The sequence below is a fragment of the Periplaneta americana genome, chromosome 11 (genome assembly GCF_040183065.1).
Source record: "Periplaneta americana isolate PAMFEO1 chromosome 11, P.americana_PAMFEO1_priV1, whole genome shotgun sequence".
Classification (NCBI taxonomy): Eukaryota; Metazoa; Arthropoda; class Insecta; order Blattodea; family Blattidae; genus Periplaneta; species Periplaneta americana.
In genome coordinates, this window is record NC_091127.1 from 150,367,156 (window position 1) to 150,389,991 (window position 22,836).

The 22,836-nt window shown below is 38.0% G+C and overlaps 1 protein-coding gene across 2 annotated transcripts in view; it reads right to left on the reverse strand.

Moving 5' to 3' along the window:
- Positions 1 to 22,836, reverse strand: part of LOC138709455 (uncharacterized) — a 192,552-nt gene that overhangs the window by 68,827 nt on the left and 100,889 nt on the right. The window contains exons 2-3 of one of the 2 annotated variants that reach the window (XR_011334934.1): positions 16,416 to 16,437; positions 16,254 to 16,339 (exon numbers count right to left, since the gene is read on the reverse strand). Coding sequence is in view for 1 of the 2 variants with exons in the window: in XM_069840229.1 (XP_069696330.1) it covers positions 16,416 to 16,437 (22 nt within the window). In the remaining variant the exon portion in view is untranslated. The remainder of the gene's footprint in view (positions 1 to 16,253; positions 16,340 to 16,415; positions 16,438 to 22,836) is intronic. The other variant, XM_069840229.1, reaches the window with a different exon arrangement.

The following is a 22,836-nucleotide window of genomic DNA, read 5'->3' on the forward strand; positions in this document are numbered from 1 at the left end:
GTAATAGATCATGAAGAGAGAATTTGAAAATCTAAGTACGTTTTTTCTCTAACATCACCATTCTAGAGGAAATCGTTATTTTTCTATGAAGCATTTGGCAACATCACGGCTACTGCAATAACTCTAACAAGCGCGACCTGTACTCCTTACCTTCTCCTCCCCCTCTACTGTACTTAGTCGGTAATCGTGACAGTGCGCTGCGTTGCAAGATTTATTTTAACGATTTTCGCAATTATTCAATTTAAATTCATGGCTAAACGGTTTAATTTGCAAAAAAAAAATAAATAAATACATAAATAAATAAATAAATAAATAAATAAATAAATAAATAAATAAATAAATAAATAAATAAATAAATAAATAAATAAATAAATAAATAAATAAAAAGGATTCAAGACACTAACTATTCAGGTTATTTGTACCTATCTGCTTGTACAGCAATTAACCATTTCTCCCGGGCCATCACCGCAATAGAGCGGTGCAAACATTGGGAAAATACCATTTTTTCCTGTTTAACGGTGCTTCATCGAAGGAAAAATGTAATAAAAGTTTTGTTATATTTAACCCGTAGAATAATCTCTTAAATTTTGGTGCTTCGGTCCCCTTCCACTCTGTATACGTATACATAAAGATATTGTTATAAATGTCATAATTAGAGGGCGGAAAAATGTGCGTTACCACGCGATACAGGTTGGTTTAGTCTGAAGTATGGATGACGTCACAGGTACAAGCGCAATAACATAAATGCACTACGAGAGGACGGCAGTACAAGTAGGAACCAACAAATGATCTCCAGTGTCAACTTCTAGTCGTATGGGGAAGAAAGCCAGGTCATTACAATATTGTTTATTGCCTTTGTGCAGATGGTAGTGTTGTGTAAAAGTGATTTAAATATCTAAGTCGAAGTATTTGGAATTAAACAGCCTATGAAATAAATACGGAAGAAACATTTTGGTTCCGGTAAGGGGAAATATTTGCTGTGCCGTGCGCAAATGTGAAAATAAAATACGTAGGAAATATTACATAGAGCGGCATTGTAACAGCAAGAAACATACCGAAAACGTACAAAGGTCTTCGACAACAAATAATGAAAAACATACACAATCTGAATATAATGTGGATTTATGTAATATAACGATTTCTGAAAATATTCCGTTCAAGAAACTTGATACTCCACAATTTAGAGGTGAAAAGGCGAAAGAAAATTTTCTCAAATTCTGCAAAAAAAAAAAAAAAAAAAAATACCGGTTATATAGTTAAGTGTAACATTTTGAGTGGAAGGAAAAACGACATACTACAGCGCTTTTTTCATTTGCACCTCTAACATCTTGTGACACGGAATGAAGCTTTTCTATGTTGAAAAACTGTTTGAGTGAGAGACGTCGAACTTTCTCTTTCGATAATTTACGGATGTACGTTATGATTCAGTGTAATGCATCCTTTAATCATCCAGCGGTGGCAGTTAACATTTGAGGTAAGTTTTTAAATCATCATAACTATATTACAACTTCATTCCAGTATTTATAGATCGATTGGAATGGTGAGGTTCTCATTACCAGACTGTACTCTCTTGCCGCTGTTTACGTGAGTGAATGACAACAGTATAGTCCGTTGTAAGTGAACTTAAGGCATAACGCACATTTTTCCGCCCTTTACTCATAATATTGTTACTATTTTACTGCATATTCTTTTTTTTTTTTAATTTTCAGTGTATATTTCAACAAATTTAAGTGAAGAAATGCATGCATATTTTTCAACTTTTTAAGGATTAAATATTCCCAGTCTAGACTAATAATAAACTCTAAAATTCAGGCCAAAACTGACTCATTCTCCTATTTCCTCGTTACGCTGACCTATAGCGTTGCCTCCAATAAAATTAAATATGACAATGTGAAGGGTTACATCGATCTTAAATACTGTACGTCATACTAGTCATAAAACACTATTTTTATTCCAAATTACTGTTTTCGTAAGAAATCTGAAAGTTGATGAATTACTTGAAAGCTATTTTGTTACATACAACTGCTTACAGACAAATTTGTAGAAAATTATCTAATATTTGTGTCAATTACGGAAGTGTATACAGGTTTTGTGTACAGAATTAATTAAAACTATACAGAAATCTTCGAAAGCTAATCATCATCAAATTCTCTATCACTCCTATGAAAAGCTAGAGTTACTCATACAAGTAGATATCTAAGCTAAACCAAAGCAATGGACGAGAGCTATGACTTGTTTTAATTGAAGCGCTCTCTTCGGAGAAAACTGTAAAGTACAAGTACAACATATCTTACATGAATAAGTATTATTCACTGGCAGGTGGACAATCTAATGGCACAGAATACACCTTGCTTGCTAATGGGAACTACATCTGCAAGCCCAATGATTCGTAGCAAACAAGCCAACGTAAGCTAGCTGCATTGCCGACTGTCGGAAGGGGATCATCACGTTCAAGGTATTCACTGTAGCAAAATGAGTTCCCAGTCTCAAACGGAACCATAAAAATCACACAAAATAATGCGAACTAAAGTCTACACATTCCAAAACAAAATCTTAAGGTTCTTTTTCTAACATGCTTTCTCATTGCTTGGATGTTTAGTCAAACAGCAAAGTTACACTGACAGAAAGAGGTAATGGAGTAGACAGTTCCATCTCGTCTCAGATTATATCATGGTGTACAGACTATGCTACTAAGTGATGTGAGGAAAAAGTAAATTTCTAGATCCATTTAATATCATTGCAATTATACAGGGTGATTCATTATTACGTGTAAATACTTTGTGTATTGTAGAGGTGAAACTAAGATTAAAACGTTCTACACAACTTTTTCTCAAAACCTTTAATTCCAGAGTTCCAGTAGATGGCATAACTGCATAGGCATTACTGTTCTCCCACACATTTGGTGTGGTATTGTGGGGAATCAGTTACTCGGATCTCGAGTTCTACCTCCGCAGTTGAATGAGGAAATCTACCGCGCATTCTTGGAACGCGAATTGCATGGTCTGCTACATGATATCCCTCTTGCAACGCGAGTGAACTTATGGTTTATGCACGATGATGCTCCTGCGCATTACTGCCGCAACGTAAGGGCGTATCTCAATGCTGCGTATCCAGGTCAATGGATAGGCCGTGCAGGGCCAACTCCTTGGCCAGCCAGATCACCGGACATGAACCCTCTGGACTTCTACATTTGGGGCCGCCTGAAGTCGTTAGTGTATGCCTCTGCTGTGCATAACGTAGAAGTACTACAACAGCGAATGGAACATGCGTGTGGAATTGTTCGTAATGAGTGGAACGGGCTATGTAACGTTCAGAGATCACTAAGGCTGCGAGCATAGTTTTGTCTTCAAGCTGAGGGACAGCACTTTGAACATGCATTACACTAAAAATTGTTCAAATATGTAAAGTCTAGAAGAAATTGCTTTACATTCTTTACTGTGTTTGGTTTTAGTTCACAAAACGTGCATAAGTGGACTGCCGAGGATATGAGTTTAGTGACTTTGGTTGTTTTTGTATTGAAGTCCAAATGCACTGTACGAAAATGATAATTAGTTTACATTTGGTGTGTTAGAGCGCAAGTTCCACGCAAAATGGCGTTAACTCTGGAATTAAAAGTTTTGAGAAAAAGTTTTATAGAACGTTTTAGTCTTAGTTTCACCTCTACATTACACACACAAAGTATTTACACGTAATAATGAATCACCCTGTATATCTCCGGTGGACGGGCAAAAAGGCTTAAGTCATTATTTTTTGTGGTATAAGATTTCCTTCGTTAAACCCGTTTCCTAACAGAGATCCTAAAACCAGTGATGTCAACAATAAAGAAAATCATGAAGTAGCCGAAACATGTCACTTTTCGGATTTACAGCAGTTGTTTAAATTTTGAAAATTCCTCCTGTAAATTTTACATAGAGTGACTTAATCCCTTTTGCCCGCCCACCAGAGATACAGTACAACATCATTTGTTCATTACTTCAGCGATAATCATTTGGTTTCTTAAGTTTGTCTCTTGCATAATCTCTTAACAAATGGCTTGCTGGTCTTCGGTGTCTATTGAATTTATTTTTTAAAATGGTCAAAGTCTTATTTTTAAGATCCATATTTTTTACAAAATGGAATTTGTGGCGGACAAAGCAGAAGTTTCAGAGAGTTTCTTCTCGTAGTACTCCCGTTCTCTTCTATCATTCCAAAAGTATTATTCATATTCCCCTCATTTTATCTATCATAATTCTGTAATAGTTAAAATAGATTAAGGTAAAGTTTCGGGGGTAGATGCTGGCACAAATTTTACCAATAATAAATCAAAATTACCAAATCAAATTCCCATAAATTTACAAAACTTATTACTGCGAATGAACAACAAATTAAATAATCATTAAGATAAAAAAATTAAATCACGCTACGGGTTTCCGTTGCTGATATAGGGAGATCTTAAGGCTCCGAATCCCAGGGCCTATCAAGTACTAATCTGAGGATGGGACCTCGCTCTGTCAGAGCTGAAGTAGGATGGCCTACTTATTAGCATCGGATTCACGAATGCCACCCAGGCCACTTGTCGGATTTGGGCAGTCATCGCAGATACAGGGCGCAGTTTTGAGCCAAAGCAAACCTTAATGTAAGGATCCGTTCCCGGTCCAGGCCTCGAAAATATAAACCAAGCCGCCAAGAAGTAGGATACCTTCTCACCCCATTTTTTTCACCTGAAGAAGATGTCGTGTCGTGACTCACTTTTTATTATCGACAATCGTAAAGTACAATCTACAACTCTTCTAAACTCACATTTACTGTTTTCAAAGAAGCGTTTACTGCAACCCCATTAGATCTGGTTGAAACATAACCCGAGCAGTTAAATCTACAAGTCTTTTGTTCTGTCCCTGTAGGAATGCAAGAGTACAAGGATATGATATAGCAACTGACGTGAAAGTGAACAGTACCTCTTCAGACTAACTTTCAGTTTAGCATTTGTTTTCTGTGCCTGATTCCTAATACAATAAAGTGAACGTTTCACTTTCCTTTTTGTTTACAATAACTGTAATCCAAATACCTCTGTGAGTTAAGATCGATTTTTCACAATAAAATACAGGTTGTTAAAAAAATTATCCAATATTTTAGGAGGTGATAGCATGCATAAAAACAAGAAAATAATGTATAATAAACATGGATCCTACGACACATACTTTCTGAGATCTGAACACTTGTTCATAGTAGGTGTTCAATGTGCCGTTCATTCATGGCAATGCATTCCTCTGCCCTACAATACAGCAGACTACCAGATAATCATACTGTAGTTGACACCCCTGGCATGGAATAATGATACGTCGCAAGGAATACTGAAAACAAAAGTCTGGCTGCGGATATGAGCGGGGTTCAGCAGAGATGATGATGTGAATTTTCGTAATCAGCATGTGTAGGTTGATGAAAATCCCCATGGAGTTGACAAAACAAGGATCAGCACCGATTCTCAATCAACGTATGGGCAGGGGTTCTTGGTGATAGATTAATAGGTCCATACGTGCAACCACAGATACTTTCTTATTAACGTATTGCCTGCCTTGCTGGAGAATGTGCCATGTCAGCAGAGACTAAAGATGTGGTTCATGCACGATGCCACACCAGTACATTTTCTCAATAATGTGCGTGAACACCTGACGCTGACATTTCAGGACCGCTGGATTGGTCAGGGAAGCCCCACACCTTGGCCTGCTCGTTCCCCAAATCTAAATCCCTTAGACTTTTGGTTATGGGAACGCATGAAGGAACTAGATCAATTTCAAAGAATGCGTGATTCCTGACGCCGAAGGGCAGATAAATGCATTGTCACGAATGGACGTCACATTGAGCACCTCCTATGAACAAGTGTTCAGATCTCAAAAGTATGTGTTGTAGGACCCATGTTTATTAGACATTATTTTCTTGTTTTGATGGATACTAACTTCTTCTAAAATATTGGATACTTTTTTTAACATTCTGTATATGAAAATATATTAATATAGAATGTATGTTTTATAGTTTTGTGGGTAGTTAAAATTGTAGAACTTCAAAATACGCTTGAATACAGAAATTTGATTCCAGAACAGTAAATATGAGTCACGTAGTTTGAAATATGTGAGGAATATGATTAAAGAATTGGAATTTAATAAAAGTGAGTTTAATAATATAATATTTATGAAAATTGAAATTATTAATAATAGAAAATAAAAGAGAGAGATTTGAATGTACGATATCATGCATACTAAGCTGTGTTGTAATAATAAGTACACTAACATTAGTTGACAAGGACATTCAATTCACACGTAGTCAAGAAACCTAGTTATATATAATATTTTGGAAAAGTGCCTGATCGTCTATGGCTGTAGACGATCAGGCAATGTAACCAGCTCAGTTCGCCATGAGCCGTTTTCCTTCCAGTCATTATTGTGCAATGGTTCCCTTGCCTTCTTCATTGTGAGACGTATCTCCACAATGCATACATCACTGTAGCAGAACTTTCTTTCTTACACCATGATATAACCCTGGCGATATTGTCAGGATTGTAACCACCGCCTCTATCTTCAGTATGTTATTTCGGAATGTTACTGATTTTCTTTCCTTCCGGGGTTGTCTTCTACAAAAGAACAGTTCATTTCCAAAAGGTTTCAACTTCACTTCCATATTTCGAATTTCATTAAAATAGCTTTGATTCATTTTTTCCCCTGTGAATAGTGAGTTAATTGCAGTCTCTCATTCTGGAAGCTAAAGTGAACTAAGGCGACTTTTAAATTTGTGCAGCTGCCAATTTTGACTTAGCCCATCAGAGCCAAGTGTTAAAATAACACAGAGGCGAGCTGCTTACGCTGTGATCTTTGGATAACTTTCCTGAGTATGTATAATGACAATCTGATGTCAAATTTTAAGTTCACTGTACACGCAGTGCATTACGGGATTTATGAAATTTCAAGAAATCGAACAGCCAAATCTGGATTTTTTTTTCGAGACCTGACGATTTATAAATTGGTAATAAATTGGCGGGATTCCCTTTATTTTTCTATTTCTTTGTTATTTTATTTAGTGACGATTTCAACTTCAGCTCTTAGTCAGAGTCGGATAGATAAAATGGCGAATAACAATAAATCTGAAAGAAGAAGATCATAATCTATTTAAGCCCTTTATTCTATGTTTTTTGAAGACTAGGCTTTTTTAATCGATTATTTAAAGAAGCTGTATCAACTGCGAAGTTACCTAGCTCGGAGGAATTGGTACTAGTGAGATGTGATCGAGGACTGGCCATGAGTTACCCGACATTCGCTTCACAGTTCTGAATAATTTGACCAGGTAATTAGTCCAAGCAGGATTCAAAACCACGTCCAATTGCAGCCTCCAATAAGAGGATCATCTCCTTATCTCTGATTCACGCTGGTGGCTAACAATAAATTGTTCGGATGCTCATATTATTTTATATTTTTGAGTTTTAGGTATATTCAAATATTCAGAATTAAGAATACGTAAAAATGTCCAGCTTTGCAATATATATTCATCCATTCATTCCTCTGTCTATCGATCTACCATTCATTCGTCCATCTACATACCTTCGGTACCCATTTGTCAGTTCATTCACCTATCCACCTATTTTCTTAGCTATGTACCCAACTATTCAGCTTCCTAATTAATTCTTACCTTTCCACCTATCTATTCACCTTCCTTCTTTCTACCTCTTTATCTATCTAACATAGTTACCCACCTGACTATCCATGCACGTATCTATAGTACCTATCTAATTACCCATGCACTCAGTCATTCACGTTCATACTAAACTAACAACCTACCTTCCCACCTATCCATTCACTTTTCTTTCTCCCATACATCCATCCATCCATCCATCCATCCACCCATCCATCTTATCAGCAGACACCTACCTACCCGAACAATTACCTACCTACACATCCAAACATCTCTGTACCAATCCAAAAACTTACCTATGCATCCAAACTCTACTTCAACTATCTATCAAATACCTACATACCCATCCAAACACCTATCTACTCATCCAAGCACCATCCAAACTCCAACATATCTATCCAAATACCTCTACACACATCCAAACATCTATTTACTCATCCAAGCACCATCCAAACTCCAACCTATCTATCCAAATACCTCTACACACATCCAAACACCTATTTACTCATCCAAGCACCATCCAAACTCCAACCTATCTATCAAAATACCTCTACACACATCCAAACACCTATTTACTCATCCAAGCACCATCCAAACTCCAACCTATCTATCCAAATACCTCTACACACATCCAAACACCTATTTACTCATCCAAGCACCATCCAAACTCCAATCTATCTATCCAAATACCTCTACACACATCCAAACACCTATTTACTTATCCAAGCACCATCCAAACTCCAACCTATCTATCCAAATACCTCTACACACATCCAAACACCTATTTACTCATCCAAGCACCATCCAAATTCCAACCTATCTATCCAAATAACTCTACACACATCCAAACACCTATCTACTCATCCAAGCACCATCCAAACTCCAACCTATCTATCCAAATACCTCTACACACATCCAAACACCTATTTACTCCTCCAGACACGTATCCATGAACCAGACGCTTACTGACTCATCCAGACACTTCCCTATCTATCCAAACACCTTCTTATCCATCCAAACGTACCTACTCACATAACTACCTACCTATCCATCCAACCATCTACTTACAAATCCAATTAACTGCCCACCTACACATTCATGCAAACTACCTACCTACACATCAAATTATTACATATCTACTCATCCAAACCAGCAACATATCCATTCACCTACCTACTACCCATCCAACCATCTATCCATCCAGCCATCCACACACCTACTTACCCATTCACTCATCTACTTGTCCATCGAAATTCACGCATGCTTACCTACCCATTTTTGATATGATATGATATGATATTTATTTGTCAGTCAACTTTACAATTCACAGTTATGGTGGACCTTCACATTTCTGTTTTTCGATCCACCATCCCTTTAATACATACAACTCTTTTCTATTAATGTATTCTTTGCCGAGAATTTCTTGACTACTTTCTAACGTTCTGTTAAGACTGAATTGCTATATGTCCTTCCCTCTCTATCCTCTTCTATTCTCTCCTCCTACCTAGGCTGTCTCCCTTCCATTTCTCGCTCACCTATTAAATATTGCATATTCCTTCCTTAATGATTTGCGTTATTTATTTATTTTCTTCTCTACCCTCAAATCCTACCTACTCTTAATCATTGTTTTCCAGCTATTTTCTCCTACATTACTTGCTGAATTTTCGTTTACTCTATTTTACAACACTTACATCACTTTTTTTTCCTACCCTCTGTTTATTTACGTATTGATCCCTTTCTCTTCGCTTCACTCCTAAATTTCCTATTTATTCCTCTTTCCATATATTTATTTCTATAATACTTCTACAGTTATAGTACCCCTCATACTACTCTCAACCCATAACATTAAAAAACATCAAATATCTAATTCACTTAATTACACTTGCAATTTCTCTCTCATTCCACTTCACATTTGTTCACATGTTTTTTTTTTTTCACTTTAATTCTCTTGTATTCATTGTTTTATAGTCTATCTTATTACACTCTTACACTTAACACTTTTTTCTCTGTTCCTTTTCTTACATTTTGCCAGCCCTAACTTTCTTTCACTCACTTTTTAGCACTCTTCTTCTTCGCTAATAACCTCTCCAAAGCCCTATCTATTCAGTCCTCACAATCACTAATATCTGGTAGTCGCTTCATTCCTTCGCTCGTTCTTCTCATGTCTTCTCTTGCATTTCCTCCATTAGTCTTGTCTATGTTCCTGACCTCAGACACTTCCAACTGTTTCCCTGATCCTTCGTCCGCAGTATTTTGTATCTGCCTCACGTTTTGTTTTCCTCCTTGGTTTATTCTGGTCAGCTGTTTCGTACTCGAAGTAGGCGTCAGATATCGACATTGTACATCTCTCGTTTCATTGATATTTAAGTTTTGTGTCGTTTGCACTTTTTAATTCTTCCTAGCATGCTGCCTTGACGTACGCATATTTTCACGTTCATTGAACCTCGGTTTCACTGCGCCTTGATTCACCTGGCTTTGCTCGATTTCAGTCCAAAACTCTGGTTTGTCACAATTCTTTTCACAGTATTCGAGAACGTACACTTTATCATTTATTTTCAATTTATCATCGATCATGATCGCAAAATGTCCTTTACTTCTCGCTGTTTTCATATATGGTAACAATAATTTTCTTCTTCTTCTTACTTCGTAACTAAGATCATTTACAAAGGGCAATTTTGTTCCCCTCGCATTTTTCACTCTGTTCATAATCATTTCTTTTGTCCTTAAATTTTGAAATTTCAGCAAAATTGGCCGAAATTTTCCCATCCCCACTCTATAAACTTCTTCTATATGGCCATCTATATCTACTTCGAAAAGCTCCCAACACACTCTCCGGACTGCAGTGTAAGTATACTCTCCATACTCTCTTTCGTCCTCATTTATACCGAAAATTAACAAATTCTTCTTCCTCTGGCTATTTTCTAAATCACTAATCTTCTTTTCCAACTGGCTATTTAACTGTTGAAGCTTTTCAATTCTTCTGTTGTTATTCTCCAAGTTTGTCTTCAAATTTGTGATTGTCTGACTGAAATCCTGTAGCTGTAGTTTTATTTCCTGATTAATTTTTATGAATCCTAACTTAATTTCTTCCTTAATTAACTCCCTCAACTCTTCGTTCTTCACACTCTTTGGCCCCGGATTCACTTCATTTCCTCCCATTATTAATATCATCACTATGACTGCTCCAATGGCTTATTTTAGTTCTTTCTTCTCCCCACTCTCCCGTCTTCTCTCTTCTTTAACTCTTCTTATGCTAAACATTCCAATTCTTGATCTATACACATATAAATCCACACCCATTTTACTTTCGTCTACTGCCGTTCCTGTTGCCCGACGACTCTTTTTACTTTAGCTTAGAGCATCGCTCTCTCTATGTTGATTCTGCAATTCCTCGCACGACAGTACGTCCACTCGGCTTGAAATCTAGTTGCTGACTGACCTACCTACCCATTTACGTACCTCGAATGCATCCACCTTACTATCTATCCAGCCAGCAACCAGTTAGAAAATATTCCTGAGTATCTAGTAATACAATTGCTTAACTGAATAATTTCGAATGAAAAATTGTTCCCGGGGCCAGATATCGAACCCGGGATGTTTGGTTAAACGTACCAACGCTCTACCAACTGAGCTACTCGGGAACTCTACCAGACACCGATCCAATTTTTCCCTCTGTATCCACAGACCTCAAAATGGGCTGACAACCGTCAAGCAACCAACTCTGTGTGACTTAAATTGTGGTTTTCTGTTAACGAACAGTGACGTGTATTATGCAAATCAAGCTTTCAGGTATAACTCCCTGTAAAGTTGATTTCCTTCGAAATTATTCAAATCAACTATTCGTCAAACTGCATACCTGCCCACCCGAATGCCTATTTATACATCCGACTGTCCACCTATCCGTCAATCAGTCAATGAATGTACGAATCAATCAATATTACTAACCATTGAACCAAACAATCTACTCATGGGTTCATACATCACATACACCCACTCACACACGTCAAGATTTGCCATAGGCCCGTTTTGAACTTTTTAAATCCAATTCCAGGCTCCAGAAACGTGGACACAGTAGGATGCCAGGTTCCCATTAAATTTTAATATAATGTAAGAAATAACATTAAATACGGAGAAACAACCGTGCGCAAGAATGAATTCAAATCACGATTACCACTCCTATGCAGCAATAAAGTCACGCCATGCTTGCTGAAGTACAGGGACATCATTTTATTTTTACTAACATTTTTAATATTAACCTGGCTATATCCTTGGATTAAGGTCTACAACCGGAAACACCGCTTGCTCTCCCTTCCAAGACTGAAGTTCGATGATACTGGCGTAAAATACAAATCACTCTACTAGGTATAGGAGGGAAGAAAAGTAGTTCATCCATTTACGTAAACTAGGAAGTATCGCGATTTTGGGTTTGATAATTTTCATTAGGTTTTTGGTTAATCAAAATACAGTACTGTATTAACACTTAGTGTTTTTACTCACGAATAGAGCTATCCATTCGGACGTATTCAGTGCATATTGTACTGTTACAGCACATTAGTGTACAAATAGAGAATGAAGTTAAATTGAAAAATAATCATAATATGGATAGTTAAACACATTTTTGAAAATGGTGGCCGTTAATTTCGATACAGGCTTCAGTTCTTTTGTGCATATTATCGCACTATAGACTATTGTACCTAATTCCAATTGCCAGTTTCGTCCTTCGTACTAGTAACTCATGTTGAAATAATTCTGTACCTACTCTATAAAAGAGTACCTTATGTACTGTAAATTCAATCTTTACTTCTGCCCGATCCGAAAAGATAAAATTACTCAGACATCCTATCTACTGTCCTTCCAACTGGTTTTGTCGCAGGGTCGTAGAAAGGAGGGGGAATCACGTGACAGTTAAATACTTAACGAGGCCCTTTTATTTAAGTTATTTTAAATAGTTGTATAATATTACGTAGACGTCCAATTCCTAACAGAATTTAATGTTTTCAGAAAAGAGCTAAGACAGCCCAGCTACTAGAGTTTACAGAGGGGCGAACAGAAGCAGGTGGGAGAAACCGGGATGCGACGTAGGCAAACGGACGACAGTACCTGTGCAAAAATATGATTGAATATTGAAAACTCTTTCGTCACTGGAAAACGCGAACATATTTCTGGAACGTACTATACTCAGTAACGCAGTACTGTCCTCTGTTCTGTGTGGAGAACCATTGGAAGTTTACTAGCAGAAGGGATGGGAGTGAAGTACATTAAAAAATTCAGATACAATAAAAATTGAAGTAAAAATAAAATGATGTCCCTGTACATTTAATAACGATGCAGTTTGTCCTCTTCCGTTCTCATTGCAAGATATTCGCAATCAGCGGGGATGAATCTCTACTTCTATCCCGCGAATCGAGCCCTGTAGCTGGGAACGCTGACTCTTGCACTTTAAGTCAATAATAATAACTGGACTTAATAGAATTCTACGATTCGTAAAGAAAATTCCGATTGACAGACATAAAATGAAGATTTTAAATTCCGCTTGATGCGAGCAGCGAACCCCACACATTTCGGGGTGGTATCAGGTGGCGTCAGATCGATGTCGAGCGGTTTCAGACCATTACGAGAGCGAGGACAACCCGACCAGGTGCAGGGGTGGGCCGTGACGTTCAATCTGAATGAGTGCAGAAGCGCAGGTCAGTACCCCAGCTTTCCATTTTTTGGTTAGTAATTGAAAGTGATGTCGCTCGCTACTATAATCATATCGTTTTATAAAAAAGAATCCCACTGAGCTTGCCTGAAATATGCTATAGAAAGAGCGTCACTATTCCTATAGGATTCATTTCTCCTTACTACTTCCAAAAATCTTTCTTGTCATAACAGCCGATGTATTTAAATGCATTAGACAACGGTGAGTGGCAGACTGTCTAAAGGAAGTCGCCAATAATGATATCTGTGCACTTTCGAGTACAGAAGAACAATTCTCTGTCATCCAATGTAATATGGGATACTTGGAAAGGTACGTAATTAGATGAGAAGAGATGAGTGGTTGAGTACATAAGTAAACAGATAGGTAGATGAGTGGATGGATAGATTGATGGATGGATGAATGAATGGACAGATGGATGGATAGATGAAAGGATGGATGGATAGGTGAATGGATAGATAGATGAATGGATAGATCGATGAATGGATGGATAGATTGATGGATGCATGAATGGATAGATCGATGGATAGATGGATGGATAGATCGATGGATGGATGGATGGATAGATAGATAGATGAATGGATAGATCGATGAATGGATAGATCGATGAATGGATGGATAGATTGATGGATGGATGAATGGACAGATCGATGGATAGATGGATGGATGGATCGATGGACAGGTAAATGGATGAATGCATAGATCGATGGATGGATGGACGGACGGACGGATGAAAAAATCGATGGATGGATGGGTGGATAGATGGATGGTCGGATGGATGAATGGATGGATGGATTGATAGATCGACGGATGGATGGATGGATAGATCGAAGGATGGATGGATCGACGGATGGATGGATGGACAGACAGACAGATAGATAGATGGACGGATGAACGAATGGATGAATGGGTAGATGGATAGATCGATGGATGGATAGATGAATGGATTGATAGATTGACGGATGGATGGATAAATAAATGGATGGGTGGATGGATGGAACGATAGATGAATGAATGGACGGACGGACGGATCGATGGCTGGATGAATGGATAGATCGATGAATGGATGGATAGATCGATGGATGGATGGATGGATAGATCGACGGATGGATGGATGGATAGATCGACGGATGGATGGATGGATAGATCGACGGATGGATGGATGGATGGACAGATCGACGGATGGATGGATGGACAGATCGACGGATGGATGGACAGACAGACAGACAGACAGACAGACAGACAGACAGACAGACAGACAGACAGATAGATAGATAGATAGATAGATAGATAGATAGATAGATAGATAGATAGATAGATAGATAGATAGATAGATAGATAGATAGATGGATGGATGGACGGATGAATGAATGAATGGATGAATGGGTAGATGGATAGATCGATGGATGGATGGATAGATGAATGGATTGATAGATTGACGGATGGATGGATAAATAAATGGATGGGTGGATGGATGGAACGATAGATGGATGAATGGACGGACGGACGGACGGATCGGTAGATGGATGGATGGATCGATGGCTGGATGAATGGATAGATCGATGAATGGATGGATAGATCGATGGATGGATGAATGGATGGATGGATGGATGGATAGATCGATGGATGGATGGATAGATCGATGGATGGATGGATAGATCGATGGATGGATGGATAGATCGATAAATGGATGGATAGATCGATAAATGGATGGATAGATCGATAAATGGATGGATAGATCGATGGATGGATGGATGGACGGACGGACGGATGAATGGATAAATCGATGGATGGATGGATCGATGAACAGATAATTGGATGAATTAATAGATCGACGGATGGACGGAAGGAAAAATCGATGGATGGATGGACGGACGGACGGATGGATGGATGAATGGATAAATTGATAGATCGACGGATGGGTGGATAGATCGATGGACTGATGGATGGATAGATGGACGGATAGATGAATAAATGAATGGATGGACGGATAGATGGATGGATGGATGGATGGATCGATCGATAGATAGATCGATGGTTGGATGGATGGATGGACAGATGGACGGATGAATGAATGAATGGATCGATGGATGAATGGGTAGATGGATAGATCGATAGATGCATGAATGGATGGTTGGACGGATAAATCGACAGATGGATGGATAGGTTGAGGATGGATGGATGGACGGACGGATGAATGGATTGATAGATCGACGGATGGATGGATAAATAAATGGATGGATGGATGGATGGTTGAATATGCATTTCAAAACTGAACACTTTACTCGTTCCTAATTTTCGAAAATTTGAACACACCTGAAATTTTAAGACTGCGTGAGAGTCATTTGAATTCCTCGTAGGGCCTGGGTGTTTGTTCATGGCGAGCGTAATGTTCAGTGTTGTCTAAAGTGATAGCCTGTAGTGATGTTAATTCTGCCTCACAGTAATTTCACTGCGAGTGTTTCTAGTATTGAAGATTGAAGATACACTTCAAATATTGATTTAGGGAAAATCCCGCCAGACGCATGAAAATGGTTCGTTTTGTGTTTGTTTGTTGCCGCCTGTTAGGCTGCGGGGGAATGAAATTGGCAGGGAACTTAGTATTTGTTGAAAACCTGCCACACAACAACTTTTTTCGATCACCACTGCTCACAAACAGGTAAAGGCGTGTAAATAGCCCCCCGAACTCTTGCAATGTAAATATAAACTCGAGATTGATACAGGAGAGAAAGAGAGAGCAGGAGTTCAGAGTCTGCTCTGGAAATCCCCTCACAACTTTGCTCTTCGAAATTTATTTACATTTAGGCTGGGAAGTGGTGTTGAAATCTTTGTAAAAATGAACTCTGGGTTTCGAGGTAATTGGGCTTCTACTAAAACTCCTCTACAATTCTGAACTTGCCAAGTGCCAAATATTCCGACTGAAATCTCTCGAGAATTTCTTCCGTGGGTTTAAATATTGGCGTCCACCTGCTGGTCAGTCCAATACTGCAACAAGTGATGGTAGATTAGCACCCATCGCTCACCTGTTCACAACCACACACTCCGCTCCGCGAACACTTACCGTGCTCAGCATCTCCCGCTTCCTGCAACAAAGGAAGTCCAAGTAAGTGATCTGGATTGCGTTACATTTCAACTGTTATTTTTATGGTTACAAGCAAGGTCGAAGCAAATCACTAAATCTTCTAGCAAATTTACATACAAGGCAGTAAATAAGAGCTGCATTTTTAAGAGAGAACCACGGTGTTTGCAGCGACTAGCAAACGCATATTCATAATATGTGTGTATGTCTGTGTTTAAAGCCTACCCACTTCACTTGCGTGAACCGGGTTCCGCATGCTACGGACAAATGGCAGGACTATGATCCATTTTCTTTCTTCTTTCTCTCTATTTAAATATGATATGAGTTACGGGTAAGTGCAGTTGTGTGTCTATTAAAATGTCGTTTCTTCCAGATACACAGTTCTTCAGATGAATGAATGAATGAAAGAGAAAAAGAAAAAGAGAGAAAAAGAAAAAGAAAGAAAAGAGGAAGAAAGGAAGAAAGAGAAAAGAAAAAGAGAGAAAAATAAAAAGAGAGAAAAAGAAAACGAGAGAAAAAGAAAAAGATAAAGAGAGAAAAATAAATAGAGAGAAAACGAAAAAGAAACAAGAGACAAAGAAAGAAAGAGAAAAGAGAGAAAAAGAAAGAAAAAGAAAAATGAATGAAAGAAAGAAAAAGAAAATAAGAAGAGAAAAAAGAAGAGAGGAAAGAAAGAATGAAAGAAAGAAGAGAAAAGGAAAGAGAAAAATAAAAAGAGAGAAAAAGAAAACGAAAAAGAAAAAAGGGACAAAGAAAGAAAGAGAAAAGAGAGAAAAGAAAGAAAAATAAAAATGAATGAAAGAAAGAAAAAGAAAATAAGAAGAGAAAAAAGAAGAGAGGAAAGAAAAAATGAAAGAAAGAAAGAGAAAAGGGAAAGAAGAATAAAAAGAGAGAAAAAGAAAACGAGGGAAAAAGAAAAAGATAAAGATAAAGAGAGAAAAATAAACGGACAGAAAAAGAAAGAGAAAAAAGAGGGAAAGAAAGAAAGACAAAAAAGAGAAAAGAAAAAGAAAAATGAATGTAAGAAAGAGAAAAGAAGAAGAGAAAAAGAAGAGATGAGGAAAGAAAGAAAGAGAAAAGAAAAAGAGAACAATAAAAAGAGAGAAAAAGAAAAGATAAAGAGAGAAAAATAAAAAGAGAGAAAAAGAAAAACGAAAAAGAGAAAGAAAGAAAGAGAAAAAAGAGAAAAAGGAAAAAAGAATGAAAGAAAGAGAAAAGAAAAAGAGAAAAAAGAAAAGAGAGAAAAAGGAGGAAAGAAAGAATGAATGAAAGAAGGGAAAGGAAAAGAGAGAAATACAAAGAGAGAAAAAGAAAAATAATAAAAAAGAAAATAAAGAAAGAAGAAGAAAGAAAAGGAAAAAGAGAAAGAGAAAAAGAAATAGAGAAAAAAAGAATGAAAGAAAGAGAGAAAAAGAAAAATGAATGAATGAAAAAAAGAAAGAGAAAAGAAAAAGAGAAAATGAAAAAGAAAAAGGAAAAGAAAGAGAGAAAAGAAGAGAAAAAAGAAAAAGAGAAAAATAAAGGGAGAAAAAGAAAAAGGAAGAATGAGAAAGAAAAAGAAAGAATGAATGAATGAAATCACAAGTAAGCTATCCAGATTCCTCGGTCATATGACCTGCATGTAGGAAGAATATTGCTTAAGATAATAAACAAACAAAATACACAGATAGACACTACTGGAGGGATAAATCGCCTCTTTTCTACCAGTATGCAGGATGGGACCAGTCACGCGTGTATATGTCACTAATATGGACCTACTGTACTTCGTCCAAATTTTAAACATTTACTAAATCCGATAAATACTCAGTTAGCCTCGCTGGTAGTTAATTGGAAGCGGCAATTTAATAGTAAATTTCACTTGCACAGTATCAGAGTCACTCAACGCTCACCATTACCTATTGGAGGGAGATAAACACGACCACTTCCATTACATTACTCTTAAGTAACATTTTTTTTTCGCATGTCATGTCAGTACAGACTGCTGGGGTTGCCATTTTCTCTGAGCTCCCCGTTCCAAAATGACTCCGGCATCCTATCAGCCACGGATATTAGAAATTTCACGACTGCTTTCTCCGGGATGAAGTGCCGAGGTTGGCACCACTGCCTTAATAAAAATATATGCCACATAAACAAGAACGAGGGATTTTTAGACACACTTCAGACGTACACGCTCATGTATTTATGTTATGGTTCATATTCAACACCATAACTCTGCATTTAACATCGTTTTTATGCTTACAACGGAAATATCAATTTCATGGCCCGTTACGTCCTTGATAATAAATTATTATTTTGATACTAACATAAGAAACTATCTACTTTGTTAAGCTACATCAGTAAACTAAGTTTAACGATTACATGGAGACGTCCGTCGTTCTCGGCGGTCTAGCAGATATATCTAGTCACTGAATTCGAGGTTCGAGTGTTCAAAACTCCGGCTGAGGGCGATGGATTTTGAAGGGCAAATTATCTGGGAGGTAAGTAAATGTGTGAAAACGGCCTGGAATTTTTGATTGACTATTACACTTTTACTATGTCATCCTACTTTTGACAAATAAAACTGTCGGCAACGATGTGTTTCAATCAATCTGCTTATCCTACGATATTTATTGTCTCCCTAGCATTTGTTTATTTTTATCACCTCCCTAGCATTTATTTCTTTGTTCGCCAACATTGTACTTTTAATAATGGTACTTTTTAAAATGATTCATGTTTATTTTATTATACTTAATTAAAACTTTTCTATCATTTATCTTGTTTATATTATTTAGGTTATGCTATAGTTTCTGCTTAGAATTTATAAAACAGTTATATTACCGGTGTTTCTGTCACATGCGTTTCCAATTCACTGTGGACTGAAGCAAGGATATGCACTATCACCTTTGCTTTTCAACTTTACTCTAGAGTATGCCATTAGGAAAGTCCAGGATAACAGAGAGGGTTTGGAATTGAACGGGTTACATCAGCTGCTTGTCTATGCGGATGACGTGAATATGTTAGGAGAAAATCCACAAATGATTAGGGAAAATACGGGAATTTTACTTGAAGCAAGTAAAGTGATTGGTTTGGAAGTAAATCCCGAAAAGACAAAATATATGATTATGTCTCATGACGAGAATATTGTTCGAAATGGAAATATAAAAATTGGAAATTTGTCCTTTGAAGAGGTGGAAAACTTCAAATACCTGGGAACAACAGTAACAAATATAAATGATATTCGGGAGGAAATTAAACACAGAATAAATATGGGAAATGCCTGTTATTATTCGGTTGGAAGCTTTTATCATCCAGTCTGTTGTCAAAAAATTTGAAAAATTAGAATTTATAAAAGAGTTATATTACCGGTTGTTCTGTATGGTTGTGAAACTTGGACTCTCACTTTGAGAGAGGAACATAGGTTAAGGGTGTTTGAGAATAAGGTGCTTCGGAAAATATCTGGGGTTAAGAGGGACGAAGTTACAGGAGAATGGAGAAAGTTACACAACACAAAACTGCACGCACTGTATTTTTCACCTGAAATAATTAGGAAACATTAAATCCAGACGTTTGAGATGGGCAGGGCATTTAACACATATGGGTGAGTTCAGAAATGCATATAGAGTATTATTTGAAAGACCTGAGGAAAAAAGATCTTTGGAGAGACCGAGACCTAGGTAATATTAAAATGGATTTAAGGGAGGTGGGATATGATGATAGGGACTGTATTAATCTTGCTCAAGATAGGAATCGATAGTGGACTTATGTGAAGGCAGCAATGAACATCCGAGTTCCTTAAAAGCCATCTGTAAGTAAGGCAGCTACATCATTCCGTCAACATTTCTCCATTTCGCTATCATTCCGTAGCATTCCTCGAGCGCTAGCAGGCGACGCATGGAGGGGGCTGGCCTAGGGACGAGTGGTGTTGCTTGTTCGAAACCCTGGTACGCAGCAAACCTTAGTGTAGTCAGCCGGTGTGGGTTTAGGAATGCGTCTAGGTTGAGGGTTAGAGCAATAGATTGCATAAAGTCGCAGTGCTGGATCGTAGTGCCCCCTCCCTAAAATTTCATTCCAAATGTCTAAGGACTGTACCATACATTTACTGCACGTAAAATAACCCTATCTCTGATAGAGGACTCCAGACAAAATCGGTCTGCCATTCTTATCCACGTTGTATTTCGACTCTGAACAAAGTTAGAACTAAAAGCAGAGTAATAGTAGTGATGGTAATAGTAGTAGTAGTAGTAGTAGTAGTAGTAGTAGTAGTAATAGTAGCTGTAGTTGTAGTAGCTGTAGCTGTAGTTGTAGCAGCTGTAGTTGTAGTTGCAATAGTTGTAGTAGCTGTAGTTGTAGTAGTAGTAGTAGTAGTAGTAGTAGTAGTAGTAGTAGTAGCTGTAGTTGTAGTAGTAGCTGTAGTTGTGGCAATAGCAGCTGTAGCTGTAGTAGTCGCAGCTGTAGTAGTAGTAGCTGTAAAAGTAGTAGTTGTAGTAGCTGTAGTTGTAGTAGTAGTAGCTGTAGTTGTGGCAATAGTAGCTGTAGTAGTAGTAGGAGCTGTAGTAGTAGTAGTAGTAGTAGTAGTAGGAGCTGTAGTTGTAGTAGTAGTAGTAGTAGCAGCTGTAGTGGCAATAGCAGCTGTAGCTGTAGTAGTAGCAGCTGTAGTAGTAGTAGCAGCAGTAGTAGTAGTAGTAGTAGTAGGAGCTGTAGTTGTAGTAGTAGCAGTAGTAGCAGCTGTAGTGGCAATAGCAGCTGTAGCTGTAGTAGTAGCAGCTGTAGTTGTGGCAATAGCAGCTGTATCTGTAGTAGCAGTTAGTAGTAGTAGCTGTAGTAGTAGTAGTAGTTAGTAGTAGCAGCTGTAGTAGTAGTAGTAGTAGTAGTAGCTATAAATGTGGCAATAGCAGCTGTAGCTGTAGTAGTAGCAGCTGTAGTTGTAGTAGCTGTAGTTGTAGTTGTAGTAGTAGTAGCTGTAGTTGTGGCAATAGTAGCTGTAGTAGTAGTAGGAGCTGTAGTAGTAGTAGTAGTAGGAGCTGTAGTTGTAGTAGTAGTAGTAGCAGCTGTAGTGGCAATAGCAGCTGTAGCTGTAGTAGTAGCAGCTGTAGTAGTAGTAGCAGCAGTAGTAGTAGTAGTAGTAGTAGTAGTAGTAGTAGTAGTAGTAGTAGTAGGAGCTGTAGTTATAGTAGTAGCAGTAGTAGCAGCTGTAGTGGCAATAGCAGCTGTAGCTGTAGTAGTAGCAGCTGTAGTTGTGGCAATAGCAGCTGTATCTGTAGTAGCAGTTAGTAGTAGTAGCTGTAGTAGTAGTAGTAGTTAGTAGTAGCAGCTGTAGTAGTAGTAGTAGTAGCTATAAATGTGGCAATAGCAGCTGTAGCTGTAGTAGTAGCAGCTGTAGTTGTAGTAGCTGTAGTTGTAGTAGTAGTAGTAGTAGCTGTAGTTGTGGCAATAGCAGCTGTAGCTGTAGTAGTAGTAGTTAGTAGTAGTAGTAGCTGTAGTTGTAGCAGCTGTATATGTAGTAGCTGTAGCTGTGGTTGTAGTAGTAGTAGTAGTAGTAGTAGTAGCTGTAGTTGTGGCAATAGCAGCTGTAGCTGTAGTAGTAGTAGTTAGTAGTAGTAGTAGCTGTAGTTGTAGCAGCTGTATATGTAGTAGCTGTAGCTGTGGTTGTAGTAGTAGTAGTAGTAGTAGTAGCTGTAGTTTTGGCAATAGCAGCTGTAGCTGTAGTTGTAGTAGTAGCAACATCTATAGTTGTAATAGTAGCAGCTGTAGTTGTTGTAGTATCAGCTGTAGTTGTAGTATAGTAGTAGCAGCAGCAGCAGTTGTAGCAGCAGTTGCAGTACCAGTAGCAGTGCCAGTAGCAGTAGCAGTAGCAGTAGTAGTAGTAGTAAACAAGGACTTTCGAAGGTTGCTCAGTATATGGCAGCCGGTAAATGGTACGTTTTCACACCTAAAATTTAGTTCTCGGAAGAGTTTGAATCCGTAATACTTTGATCCATAGGGAAGCACATTAATCTATAGACTACCGGGAGAGGTGAGTTTTACAATCGCTTCAGTACCGACTATTTTTATGACGTCCATGAATAAACTCACTGAATAGAGTCACCGGGATTATAAACAGAGGTGAATAGGTCACCTGTTGCGTCGAGTGTTGATGACGTTTTTGTTGACGTAACGTAGGGATTGTTGTCAATAATCTTTGTAGCGTGAGAGGAGAACGGTCGTGTGTGGAGATCAAAGAGGCGGACTCGCGCCGAGTTGACGTCGCGTCGGGCGAAACATGGCAGCAGCCACAGTGGAACATTTAACACCGACCAGCTCTGTTCATGCATCCCTGGATAGCAATTAGAAACACACTTCTTGAGCTAATTGAATCCTTGCGGACAGACGCATTTATATTGCAACAGCTTCTGCACAGAGACCTGACAGGGCTCGATTCACAAGA